The sequence below is a fragment of the Equus przewalskii genome, chromosome 15, assembly GCF_037783145.1.
Source record: "Equus przewalskii isolate Varuska chromosome 15, EquPr2, whole genome shotgun sequence".
In the NCBI taxonomy this organism is placed as follows: Eukaryota; Metazoa; Chordata; class Mammalia; order Perissodactyla; family Equidae; genus Equus; species Equus przewalskii.
The window spans coordinates 74,688,276-74,702,287 of NC_091845.1; the positions used below are offsets into that span (position 1 = coordinate 74,688,276).

The 14,012-nt window shown below is 48.0% G+C and overlaps 1 protein-coding gene across 6 annotated transcripts in view; it reads left to right on the forward strand.

Moving 5' to 3' along the window:
• MRAS (muscle RAS oncogene homolog) overlaps positions 1-14,012 on the forward strand; it is a 58,567-nt gene that overhangs the window by 15,235 nt on the left and 29,320 nt on the right. For 4 of the 6 annotated variants that reach the window (XM_070577559.1, XM_070577556.1, XM_070577558.1 and 1 more), the window contains one exon: positions 9,248-9,458. The exons of 1 other annotated variant lie outside the window; for it this stretch is intronic. In XM_070577559.1, coding sequence (XP_070433660.1) covers positions 9,266-9,458 — 193 coding nt within the window. In that variant the 5' untranslated portion in view covers positions 9,248-9,265. Of the gene's footprint in view, positions 1-5,028; positions 5,617-9,247; positions 9,459-14,012 lie in introns of those variants that run through there. One more of the 6 variants, XM_070577557.1, reaches the window with a different exon arrangement.

Here is a 14,012-nt window from a genome sequence, read left to right on the forward strand (position 1 = left end):
GCTTCCAGGGCCTGCAGGGCCCCTGGGCTCTCGCCTGCCTCACCTGCAGCCAGGCGCTTGTTCCTTCGTCCCTGAGTGCTGTTAAGCAGCCACTGCGGGCCAGGCTCCGTGCTTAGTGCTAGGGATGCAAAGATAAAGATGCCTGGTTGTCAGGGAGCTGACAGCAGCCTCCTCCCCACGCGCTTACCACCCCCACCCCTTCCCCCACTGCACAGGTCACACATTCTGTGCTCCAGCCACATCACAGTGCCAGCAGCAGCTGGTGCCTCCTTGGTTTTTCGCACCTCCATGCTTTATACCTTTGCAGCTTCTGGTCCTGACCTAGGATACACTTGTCTCTACTGTTCACCTTAGCTAGTACCTGCTTGGCCTCCAAGGCTCCCTTTTGGCATTGCCTCTACCAGGAATCCTCCCGCAGTGTCCCCAGGCTGGGTGAGATGCCCCCACTCCTCCTGCACTCCCACTTGGCCTTGTACACTATAACCCTCTGTCTGCCCCTCCCACGCACCCACACTGTGAGCCCCAAGGCCAGGGGCTGAGGCTCCTTCATCTCAGTTATCCCCAGCTTCCAGGACCAGGCACACCGTAGGTTCTGAGAGCATTTACTGGATGTGGGAGTGTCCTGGAGTCTGAGTGTATGTGTGTATTGGGGGAAGGATGGTCAACACTGGTGGCTTGTCCATTTTACCCCTTCTGGATCATTCTCCCCTTGGCTCAGGTAAAACTGGGCCCTTTCTCATGTTGTGTGTCCTGTTAGGCTTTTCTTTCCAAGGACATATCTACCAAACCAGTAGGTACCAAGAGAGGGGCTAGGTTTTATGATGGAGAGCACTTCTGGATTAAAGCCCAGAGGGGAAACCATATTCACTGCTGAGTCCTCAGCAGTTTGGAATCTTCTGCAGTCTATTCAGTGAACAAGCATCTCCTAAACATTTGGGGAAATGTCTTTGAGGGGCTTAAACCTCATCCTTCATTGGGTCAGCAAGCATTTCGGGGCTTGCTGGTCTCCACAGCATTGCTCTAAGAATGACAGTGGCAGGCTGAGGTGTGGATGTTGCCCTCCAGGGCAGAATGGGGAGCTGAGGCCAGCATGTAGATCAGGTGAGAGCACAGCAAGGCGGGAGTGGTGAGGGGCTGAGTTCTGTTGACCTGTTACCTGTGGGACCAGTTTGCAGGACATGAGCTCAGGAAGGAGTCTGGAAAGGCAGGAGGGCTTCCTGCAGGAGGAGAGATGTGGGAGGGACTTGGAAGGATGCTGATGATGGTAACAACTTGATGTTGGTCAAGTACTCACTATGGGCCAGGCACTGGGCCAAGAAAATAAATGTAGTCTGTCACAACCACCATGAGGCCAATGCTGCCACTTTTATAGAAGAGAAAACAAGGGACAGAGGTAGGTAAGTTGCCTAAGGTTGCAGGCTGAGTCCGTAGCTCAAGCTCCTTGGTGAGGGGTTCCCGGTGAGGGGCCAGCCCCAAGATAGGCAGGAAGCAGCTGGTGTGTAGGAACACAAGGACACAGGCTGGGGCTGGGGCAGGGACCGGCACAGTGGAGAGGGTACCACACAGAGGTGCTGGAAAATGAGAGTCTCAAAGCCACCTGGTGCTCCCATGATGCTGGGTAGCTGCCTGATCCCCCAGCTTCCTCCCTGGCCCTCAGGCCAGGAGTACCTGGCAATACCACACCTGTGTCCTGTTTGGCAGACTGTCCCAGTCGGGATGGGGGCGTGTCTGTTCCCAGTGACCAGTATTTGCCCTGGGTGCCTCTAGGGCCCTGACCTGCTCAGCTGCCCCTCCCACAGGAGCAGCCATCTGGCCCTGGAGCCCTCCCTAACACCACTCCCTGGCTCACTGCTGACCTCTACCCAGCTCTCCTGGATCTGCTGCCTCTGGCCTGGCCTGACTCTGCACCCACTCACCACTCTGCCAGCCACGAGAGGATGCCTCGTATGACGGGCTGGCTGCGGGCTCTGGAGCCACACTGCATGGTTTCAGGTTCTGGCACTGCTGCTTTCTAGCTGGGTGACCTTAGGAAAGTTATTTTACTTCTTTGTGTCTCAGTTTCTTCAACTGTAAAATGAGGATAATCAAAGTCATACCTCATAGGGTTGTTGTGAGAATCCAATGAGTTAATTTGGTAAAATCTTCCAGTAGCATCAGACGCATCACTTACGTTGATTAAGTGCCCCTATTGTTTTGAACGTGATCACTGTTGTAATTATTACAGCAGGTGGTTTCTGCACAGCCGCTCTGGGACTCACAGTGCTGGGTCATAGATGGCTAAGCTCCAGGCCCTGTCAGGAGGCGCTCCCACACCAGTGGGTAAGACCCAAGTGTTAACAGTTGTGATATAAGGAAGCACGTGGCACTGGGGGGTCGTGAGCAAGGCCAAGGGCACTGCGTCCCTCACTTGGCTTACTGCAAGCGTTGGGCTTTGCCTGGATCTCTGGACTCCTGTCTGATCATTTCTGCCCTGCTGCCAGCAGTCCAGGTGTGATCCTGGCAGAGGAGTTTGGATTTGATGGGGTAGAAAAGCAGGGGCTGGTGTATTAACCAAAGACTTGGGAAATAGAGTTCTCCAGAGATAACCAGGCAGGTTCCCCCAAAGGTCCTGAGCCCTCCGATGGAACAGCATGGCTAGTAGGTGGGATGTTTTGGAGGGGACCAGAAGAGTAGTGGGTTACAGCTAGGGTGGCAAACAAGCTTTCGCTCTGGACCAGTCACTTGGCTCTGACTGCCAAGGTGCTGCATTGAAAAGGCAGGGAAGAGGACCATGATATGATGTCTGCCATGGCTCCGGGAGTGGAAGGGGCAGCGCCCATGCCCCATATTCACCCTCTAGACCTGATGATGTTTAAGGTCCTTTACAGCATAGCATAACATGGTTGGGTGGGTGGTTAAGTCTTAATAATGGAGTGAGCTGAGCACTGGTTTCTTCCTGGAGGGAGGGAGTGTTGCAGTGACAATTTGGGGCTTGGATTAGCAAAGATGTGAGGCAGATGGCGGGAGCAAAGTCTTGGGGAGGGGAGAGTGAAGCCTTAAGGGATGCCAAGTGCCGAGACCCCTGGCGGGGCTATGCACCATTTATGCACAGCCTGCAAATCAGCAGCCCTGGGGAAGCTGCCCATTTCTGGGAATTGTGCAGAAGGGAAGGGCAGCTCCTGGAATGTGGAGCCATTTCCTCCACATGGGCTGGGTCACTCCCCCCAATGTATCCTCATCCCCCTGAGCTGGGCACACCCAGACATCACAGAGATGAAGTTAGCTTCCCAGGGGTGACTCAGCTCAGTGTGAATGAAAGTCCATTCACTTTCCCAAGAGCTCCATTAATAGTGAATGTGTCCCCCTCTTCCAGCCTTATTTACCAGACAGCTTGAAGTTCAACTGATGGGGTTGGGGGAATCTTTAAATAATTAGTATGGACATAGAGAAGCAAGAAGCAGTGAAAACTAAACCTTCAGTAAAGTTGGCAGCATCTTTGGGAGAGGCTCTGGGTTGGCCACTGCCCCAGCTCCAAGAATCCGTGGTCCTATAATCAGGCCTAGGACAGCAGCCACAAGGATGAAGAGTGCCCTGTGGGTTAGTGAATCACAGTGACAGTCAAAGAAAATCCCTGTGATGCTGCAAAACTAATTGCCAAAAGGATTCAAGGTAGTGTGGGCTGGTGGTTCCAAGCATGACCTGTGGCATCTGACTGATCCACTGCAGATGCGCACTAAATGGTGGGCTTGTTACTGCCATGTAGTGTCTCCTGGGGACCATTTGTTCTGGCCAGGACCACATGACACTGCTTTGGAAGTGGTGTTGCCTGAGGGAATGGGGTGGATGCAGAGGCCAGGGAGCACATGGACCCCTTGACAGTGTCTGCGGCCAAAGCCATTTCTTTTACTTATGCCTACTTAGAAAAATGGGCAGTGTTTGGGGCTCTTCTTTTGGGAAACAAGCTCTGTCTGTAGAGTCCCTAGAAACTTGGGACCTTGGGAGAAGGGGGCAGATATGCCTCTTAGGGGGCTGCTGGGGCCCTCTGCCATCCTGGGCATTTCTCTCTGTTACTGGATTGGGTCCCACAGCAGCCCTATGCAGCGCAGGGGTTGTTAGGACCTGGATGGGGCAGTCGGGTGTCCAGATCCGTGGGGTCTACCAGGATGGGGGGAGACCAGGGGCCCGTATCAGTGCAGATGTGCCCTTGCTGGGTGGGCCTCCAGTTTGCTCTCACTGAGGCTCCTGGAAGTTAAGAAACGTGCTCCAGTCACACAGGGAGTCCATACCAGAGACTGAGAGGAGCTGGAGCTGCCTGGCTGCAGTCGAAGGCTATTATTGACCCCACCCTCAAATGTCCCCCCACCCCAGAACCAAGGGGGTCTTTGCACAAGACTGTTCCCAAGAGGTCTCAGACACCCCCACCCCCACCCCAAGCATACTTTGAAAATTGCTGGGTGAAAAGGTTATTCTGGGGACATCGGTCCACCCAGCCTCCCCACCTCCAGGCATGAGCCTGCCCTGTCAGAAGGGCAGGCATCAACCCTGCTTATCGGCCCCAGGGAGGGCTGGGTGAGTGGAAGCCTGCACTGGAGCAGCATCCAGTAGTCAGTCAGTGAATAAACCTGAGCCTCCCATGTGTTGGCCCCTGTCTGGCCCTGTGAGAGGCAAGGGAGGGAGGAGACGTGGCTCTTGTCCTCGTGGAGCTGCCTGGGGAAGCGAATCTGTCATTCAGGAAACAACTTCAAACCTCAAAGGCAAGATAGTGCTAACTGTGGGGCGAGAAAAGGAGCAAAGGCAGCCAAAACAGCTTACTCCTCAGCTTAAAGATGCCTAAAGTTTTCGTTTACACGTTAGTAAAATTGTTGAGGCAGCGATCTTCCTTTTGGGAAGAAGTTTGCAGCATGAGCGAGGGTTTGGGTTGCCTGTGGACTGGGAGGGGCTCTGGGAGCGGTGGTTGCCATGGGAACCAGCCTCCACCGCCTCGCGGCCTGCGGCTCCGGTTCCAAAAGTTGGTTTCTGAGTGGAGGAGCTGTGGGGAACCTCAGAGCCATTTCCCGTGGAAACAACGTTCTAAGTGGGGGTGACGTTCCGCACAGGCCCGTTTAATCGGTCTGCGCTGGGGCTGAGGTGGCGGCGGGCTTCCAGTGGGGGAGGGGAGGAGGCTGGGAGGGTGCGTGTGTCCGTCTGCCTGCCTCTTCTGGGAACAAAGTAAACAAGGCGAGAGAACAAACATTTGAGCGCCTTCTCTAAACTGGGCAGTTTTCGTTCGTTTTATTTTCATGCTTAGAGCAGTCCTGCAAAGGCTGATTCTCTAACCAGCCCCGGCTTACGAATTAGAAACTGAGGCTGTGACCCGTCCCTTGCCCAGGGTCACTCAGTTCGTCTGTAGGAGAGTGTCCGGCCCAGAAAATTGGTGGGGAGACTTTAAAGAAAACTTAAGTCCACCTTATCCCACCCTCCCACCTCCAAGGGGCCGTCCATGACCCCCAAATGGTGAAGAAGCCTATTTTGTAGGAGTGTGGTGCACGCCCCTTGGCATTTTGACTGCCCTTCCCATTTACAAAGACATCATTTAGTCAAGGATTATTCTGGGGGAGGTTGAAGACTGGAAAAACATGCCCATGAGGAGAAGATCTGGTGAGAGCCTTTATGAATTCGGGGGTGTTCTGGACTTTGTCCTGCCTTTGCAATATCTTTTTTTCCTAGGCTCACACTTGCTTCCAGAAGGGTCTTATCTGTGTGATTGGCCTGACTTAGTGGAGTGAGGGAGAACTCCCAAACCCTGGCTGGGAGAGTTGTCCCTTAGCCCTCGGCATGGGGAGGGCTGGCGCTGTGGCTATAGGTTGTTTGACGGTTGGTCAGAAAAGCTCGTATTGAGCCTCTGGTTCCTTCAAGTGTGTCTGCTCCTGGCTGATGCTGCGCCAGGCTTTGGTGATACAGAGAGGGACAGGGTGCAGTCCCTGCCTTTTTGTGCACAGTAAGTGTAGAAGATTTCAAGCGTGATGCTGGCCTTGGCACCAGGAAGTGTGGGGCACGGGGTAGCAGGTGATGCCTCCCAGGGATGTGATTCCTGGACCAGGGCCTGACCTGTGGAGAGGTGCATGCTCTCCCAGGGCCCCCGGGGTGTGCAGAGGACTCAGTGTGACCACAAGGCACACCGGGAGAATGCAAAGCTGGTCAGGTGAGAGAGGAGAGTGTGAGAGGCTGCAGCACGGGTACCGCTGGGGAGGTCAGCCATGGCAGCCTGTGACTGCCCTGAGTGTCCAGTGAAGGAGCCCAGACTTGACCAGTCAGCTATGGGCGGCACTAAAGGGTTTTTCACCACCAGAGGCCCAGTCCAATTTTTGTGTTAACACAGGGTTAGAAGTTTTGCATTCTAACCCCATTCCATTGAGTCTTGAGTTGGGAGGGAACCCCGAGCTGGCTCCCCATGGGCTCTTGGGGCCTCAAGCGCTGAGTGCAGGGCACTGTGAGAGGAAGGGGCCCTCGTCAGACTGTTTCCTGCCAGCTGCCTTGCTTGGCAAGTTTTAGCAAGTCCGCAGGTGATCCTGCTGTGGGTGGTCTGAGCACCGGCTCAAAGATTCAGTTCACGTCCTCTATCATATTTCTTATCTTGTTTTATTTTCAGAAGAAAATCAAGAGAAACAATTTTCTTTCCCAGTACCTTCCCACCCACTTAGTATTTTTTATTCGTGTCACTGCCAGCAGAGAATGGAAGGGAATTTTAAAAACAGCCTCTTTCACAGGCAAACAAGCTCACCCTGGCTCAGCATCATTGGCCACCCCAGGCCAGGCCAGCGGTTAAGGAGGGGCAGCTAGGAGCTGACACCACGCTCCCCTGACCTGAGAGGCAGAGAGAGGGAGCTGGCCCATACCCTGCCTCCTCATTCCTGTGTCCCTCCACCTCCCCTCCGGGCCCTTTGGACCACATCTCTGTCACATGGGAGAGCTCAGTTCACTGAAGCCTCAGCTTATCCTCATCTTTGTAGGGAAGTTGGGGAACCAGATGCTGGGGCTGCAGCTGGCGCCTGGGCCTTCTATCCCATACCAAAGGAGCTTAAATCCACTCAAAGGAGAAGGAACATTTAAATATTGTTAAGCTTTTCCAATATACAAATATAATACATGCTTGATGTAGGAAATTGAAAAACTGAGAAAGTGCTCCCAAATCTGCCTCAGAGACGGAGATATACCAATCCTCTCCATACCTAGAACCACATCTAGGCGTGTAGATTCACGGATGGGTAACTTCATGGAAGTACAATCGTATGCACTTGCTGTTTTGTAGACTGTCTGGGGTTTTTTGTACATAATACAAAGTTTTTCTAGGTTAGTGAATATCATCCTTTTTAATGGCTGCATCATATTGCATTGTATGGATAAACTTTTTCTTTGACTTTTCCCCCCAACATTTAAATTATTTCTGTTTTTTCCCTTGTCTGAGTATCTCCTTAGAATAAATTCTCATGTGTGGTGCAGCTTCGAGAGTGGGAATGTCCATTTAAAATTTTTCTAGATTGATGCAGTGTATTTTCAGTCCACTTTGGACAGATGTACACTCTCACCCGCAGTGTATACAAGCACCTACTTCCCCACACTGCAGGGAAGTCCTAAATGTCAACATCAAGCTTCAGTAACTGGGAAAGATTATGCAAGGACTCTCGCCTGTAGCCCCATGCAAATCAGTGTGGCCACATAACCCGCATTTTTGTCTGACACCCTTTCTGTTGAAATCTAGAATTGGGGACTCTTTTAGAGCTGAAAATAACTGTAAAAATCCAGCCCTTTAATCTGATAGGTAAGGAAACTTTGGTTCAGAGAGGTGAGTGACCTTCCCAACAGCAGCCATACACACAGGCCACCCAGTCTGTTGTCCGCCCAGGCATGCTGCCTACCACCCTCCCACGAGCCCTTCCGTCCCCATCACACACTCACCATGCCTTCCCCCCTCCAAACTTGCACAGAGCTGCTTTCTTTCCTCGTTCCCTGGAGTAGGATCAAACTTTCAGTTCAGGGTCGGTGTTCACGCTACCAGGAATGCCCTACGAGGAGGTGGTATTGCTTCTCCCTGCCAGGGTCGTCAGTTAGCAGCTTCGCTCCCTGGCAACAACCCTCAAATTGTTCTTTAGGTGACTCTCGCCCCGCCTCCCCCACGGGTGTTTAGCGTTTGGTGCTGTCAACCTCCTCCTTCTGGAAACCGTGGCTTCTGTCATTATGACAGATCCTGGTTTCCCTCCATTTTTCTGAGTGCTCCTTCCATGCTCCCTGCCTCCCTCTCCTCCTTGTCACTTTGTAACACTATTTCCAAAGGTCACTCTTCACTTCTCTGCTATCGTCTCTTCACAATCAGTCTTTATCTGTTAAGGCCCTGGTCCCACCTTTCCAGCTTCTCCTAGTTACTTTAGCTCAAGGTTTCTCAACCTTGGCACTATTGACATTTTAGGATGGATAATCCTTTATTGTAGGGGGCTGTTCTGTGCATTATAGGATGTTTAGCAGCATCCCTGGCCTCTACCCACTTGAGGCTAGTAGCACCCACTTGGTTTTGTCAACGAGACATATTTCCAGACATTGCAAATATCCCTGGGGAACAGAATTGCCCCTGGTTGAGAAACACTGCCTTAGCTAGACTCAACATCGTCAAACAAAACTTAGCCCTGCTCCTCCTCGCCCTCCTCCCTGACTAAAACAGGCGTTGACTGGATGCTTCGAGATTCTAGCATGACTGAGCCTAATAAAGGGCAAGAAGACCGTAGGAAAGGAGCCAGGATCACAGAATTCGGAGAGTTGGAAGGGGCCTCAGAGACCCTGAGCTCAGGTGTGGCCCTGTTTCCCTTTAAGCTCAGACAGCCCCAAATCCTTCTCAGCACAGCAGTCCAATGACAGAGTTGACGTAAAGGCGAGCCTCCGTGCCATGCCTGCTCAGACTCAGGCCCTCGTGTTTACCTGTACAGGAATAGGGCCAAGCTGCGTAGTGGGAAAGCTTCTTTGACATGGCTTTTGGCTGTACTTGTTAAAAATCACATGGCATCAGGTACTACTCTGTCCCCAAGACCAGGCCTGGCATTTAGTTGGTATTCAGTAAATGAATAAATCATTTTAGCAGTGATTGTCTCTGGGTGGTGGGACCAGGGGTGACATTTACTTCATTTTCAAAACTTTATATAATTTGGAGTATTTATGACTCTATAAGAAGGGAGGAAAACCCATGAATATTTTCCCCTAAGTCAAAGCCCCCGGCCTCATTCCATATGTCTTGCTTCTCCAGGTCTGACCTACGAGAAACATGGCAACCAGTGCCGTCCCCAGTGACAACCTCCCCACGTACAAGCTGGTGGTGGTGGGAGATGGGGGCGTGGGCAAGAGTGCCCTCACCATCCAGTTTTTCCAGAAGATCTTTGTGCCTGACTACGACCCCACCATTGAAGACTCCTACCTGAAACATACAGAGATTGACAATCAGTGGGCCATCTTGGACGGTGAGACCTGGATGGCAGGCCTGCGTGGGGATGGGGTGTTAGATCCCGGAGGTCAGGGGAAGGTGACAGGCTTCAGTGGGACGTGATGGTTTCTTTCATGTTGCCATTGTGGGATGGTTGATATAAGGCCGTGTATGTTTTCCAGGGTGAATTCTGAACAGCTTTGTGGAAACCAAAATGTGTATTCAGCAGAGGCAGGGCTAGAATCATGCCAATTCGGTGATGTCATGTTTGTTATTTCTTGCTGATCAGAAGCTCTGATTAACATTTACAGATGTCTCTAGCTAATAAAGAAGGGAAAAATAAATTGTTTCTTAATAAGCACAGTTTATTTGGTAATTGTCCCTTGGCGGGGGGAATCTTACATCTGACATTGTTTCTAATTTAGTCTAAATTGGTCTGGATGAGCAGTTCTCAAAGTGTGGTAGCCAGGCCAGCAGCATTAGCCATCACCAAGGAACTCATCAGAGATGAAAACCCTCAGGCCCTATGGATTCCAAAATTCTGAGGGTGGGGCCCAGCAATCTGTGTTTAACAAGCCCTCCAGGTGAGGCCGAAGTTAGAGAACCACTGCTCTAGATTCTTACTGATTATTACTTTCTGCTCTCTGTCGCTCTCCAACCAAGCGCGCTTAATCATTGAATGTCATTCCAGGTGGGGAGCTCTGAAAACCGCTGGGATACAAGTCCTCTGTCAGATCTGTGATTCGCAAATGTTTACCCCCAGTCTGTGGCTTGTTTTGCATTCTCTTAACAATGTCTTTCAAAGATGAGTTTTTAATTTTGATGAAGTCCAGTTTGTCAGTTTGTTCTCCTATGGACAGTGCTTTTGGTGTTGTGTCTAAGAAATCTTTCCCTAACCCAAGGTCACAAAAGTTTTTTGCTTTGTTTTCTTCTAGAAGTGTAATGGTTTTAGGTTTTATATTTAGGTTTATGATCTAAGTGAGTTAATTTTTGTACATGGTGTGAGGTATGGAGCAAAGTCCATTTTTTTTGTATGTGGATATGCAATTGTCCCAGCACTGTTTCTTGAAGAGATTACCCTTTCTCCACAGAGTTTTCTTTGTCCCTTTGATGAAAACTCATTGTCCAATATTCTGTTTGTGTGATCTCTTTGTCTGTCTTAACACCAATACCACACTGTCTTGATAACTGTAGCTTTCTGATAAATCTTGAAATCAGGTACTGTTCAATTCCCAACTTTGTTCTTTTTCAAAGTTGTTTTCACTAATCTAGGTCTTTGGCACTTCCATATCAATTTTAGAATCAGTTAAATTCTAAAATTCTAGATTTCTCTGTGTGTGTGTGAAGAAGAGTGGCCCTGAGCTAACATCTGTGCCCATCTTCCTCTACTTCTATGTGGGATGCCGCCACAGCCTGGCTTGAGCAGTGCTAGGTCCGCACCTGGGATCCAAACCTGCGAACCCTGGGCCACCAAAGTGGAGCATGCAAACTTAACCACTACACCACCAGGCCAGCCCCCCTAAAATTCTAGGTTTTGATTGAGATCGTGTTGAATCTAGGTCAGTTTGAGGAGAACTGACATCCTAACAATGTTGAGCCTTCCAACCCCTGAACACAGCCTCTCTCTCCATTTACTCGTCGTCTTTAATTCTCTCAATTGTTGTGTAGTTCTGAGTGCATAGATCTTCTACATATTTTGTCGGATTTACACTGCCTTCTTCTGTATTATAAATGGTTTTGGGTTTTTTCTTTTCATTTTTCAGTTGTTTGTTGCTAGTATATCAAAATACAATAGAATTTTGTATCTTGTAACCTGCAACCTTGCTAAACTCAGTTATTAGTTCGAGTGGGTTTTTTATAGATCCCATTGAATTTTCTGCAGAGATGATCATATCTGTGAGTAAAGATAGTTTTACTTCTTCCTTTCCAATCTGGATGGCTTCTATTTCTTTTTCTTGCCTCATTTCCCTGACTAGAGACATACTTGTCTTGCTCTTGACCATAAGGAGAAAGCTTTCAGTCTTTCACATTAAGTATGATGTTAGCTGTAGATTTTTTATAGATTCTCTTTATCAGGTTGAGGAAGTTCCTTTCTATTCCTAGTTTGCCGAGAGTTTTTGTCAGGAGTGGATTTGGATCTTCTCAAATGCTTTTTCTGTGTCTATTGAGATAATCCTATGATTTTTCTTCTTTAGTCTGTTCGTATGGTAAATTACATTGATTAATTTTTCTAATGTTAAACTAACATTGCGTCCCTGGGATAAACCCCACTTGATCATGATGTATTATCCTTTAATATATTGTTGTCTTTGATTTGGTAAAAAAAAAAAAAAATTTTTACTGAGGTCAAAATAGTTTATAACATTGTGGAATTTCAGTTGTGGATTATTATTTGTCAGTCACCATATAAGTGTGCCCCTTTACCTCTTATGCCCACCCCCAACTCCCTTGCCCTCTGGTAACCACTAATCAGTTCTCTTTGTCCATGTGTTCATTTATCTTCCACATATGAGTGAAATCATACAGTGTTTATCTTTCTCTGTCGGGCTTGTTTTGCTGAACATAATGCCCTCCAGGTCCGTCCATGTTGTTGCAAATGGGACAATTTTGTCTTTTTTATGGCTGAGTAGTATTCCATTGTATATATATACACCACATTTCTTTATCTATTTATCGGTCAGTGGGCACTTGGGTTGCTTCCGTGTCTTGGCTATTGTGAATAATGCTACAATGAACATAGGGGTACATGTCTCTTTGAATTGTTGATTTCATGTTTTTTGGATAAATACCCAGTAGTGGGATGGCTGGGTCATATGGTATTTCTATTTTTAATTTTGTGAGAAATCTCCATACTGTTTGCCATAGTGGCTGCACCAGTTTGCATTCCCACCAGCAGTGTATGACAGTTCCCTTTTCTCCACACCCTCTCCAACATTTGTTATTTTTTGTCTTGGTGATTATAGCCATTCTGACAGGTGTAAGGTGATATCTCAGTGTAGTTCTGATTTACATTTACCTGATGATTAGTGATGTTCAACATCTTTTCCTGTGCCTATTGGCCATCTGTATATCTTCTTTGGAAAAATGTTCAGATCCTCTGCCCATTTTTTGATCAGATTTTTTGTGGGTTTTTTTTGTTGAGTTGTGCAAGTTCTTTATATATTTTGGGGATTGACCCCCTGTCAGATACATGATTGCAAATATTTTCTCCCAGTTGGTGGGTTGTCTTTTTGTTGTTTTTATTTTAAGATTGGCACCTGAGCTAACATCTGTTGCCAATCTTTTTTTCTTCTTCTGCTTCCCCAAAGTACATAGTTGTATATTCTAGTTGTAGGTGCTTCTAGTTCTGCTGTGTGGGACACTGCCTCAGTAGGCCTGTTGAGCAGTGCCATGTCTGTGCCCAGGATCTGAACCAGTGAAACCCTGGGCCACCGAAGCGGAGCGTGTGAACTTAACCTGCCACAGGGCCGGCCCCTGTCTTTTCATTTTGTTCCTGGTTTCCTTTGCCTTGTAGAAGCTCTTTAGTCTGATGAAGTCCTATTTGTTTTTTCTTTTGCTTCCCTTGCCTGAGTAGACATGGTATTCAAAAAGATCCTTCTAAGACTGATGTCAAGGAGTGTGCTGCCTTTATTTTCTTCTAGGAGTTTTATGGTTCACATCTTACCTTCAAGTCTTTAAGCCATTTTGAGTTAATTTTTGTGTATGGTGAAAGATAATGGTCTACTTTCATTCTTTTGCATGTGGCTGTCCAGTTTTCCCAACACCATTTATTGAAGAGACTTTCCTTTGTCCATTGTATGTTCTTGGCTCTCTTGTCAAAGATTAACTGTCCATAGACATGTGGTTTTATTTCTGGGCTTTCAGTTCTGTTCCATTGATCTGTGTGTCTGGTTTTGTACCAGTACCATGCTGTTTTGATTACAGTAGCTTTGCAGTATATTTTGAAGCCAGAGATTGTGATGCCTACAGCTTTGTTCTTGTTTCTCAGGATTGCGTTGGCTATTCAGGGTCTTTTGTTGCCCCATCTGAATTTTAGGATTCTTTAGGATTTTAGGATTCTGTTTCCGTGAAGAATGTCATTGAGATTCTGATTGGGATTGCACTGAATCTGTAGATTGCTTTAGGTAGTATGGACATTTAAATTGTGTTTATTCTTCCAATCCAGGTGCATGGAATATCGTTGCATTTCTTTATGTCATCATCAATTTCTTTCAGTAGTGTCTTATTGTTTTCATTGATAGGTCTTTCCCCTCATTGATTAAGTTTATTCCCAGATATTTTATTCTTTTTGTTGCAATTGTAAATGGGATTTTATTCTTGAGTTCTCTTTGTGTTAGTTTGTTGTTGGAATATAGAAATGCCACTGATTTTTGTAAGTTGATTTTGTACCCTGCAACTTTGCTGTAGTTGTTGATTATTTCTGATAGTTTTCCAATGGATTCTTTAGGGTTTTGTACATATAAAATCATGTCATCTGCAAACAGCAAGAGTTTCACTTCTTCATTGCCCATTTGGATACCCTTTATTTCTTTTTCTTGCCTAATTGCTGTGGCCAAAACCGCCAGTACTATGTTGAATAAGAGTGGTGAGA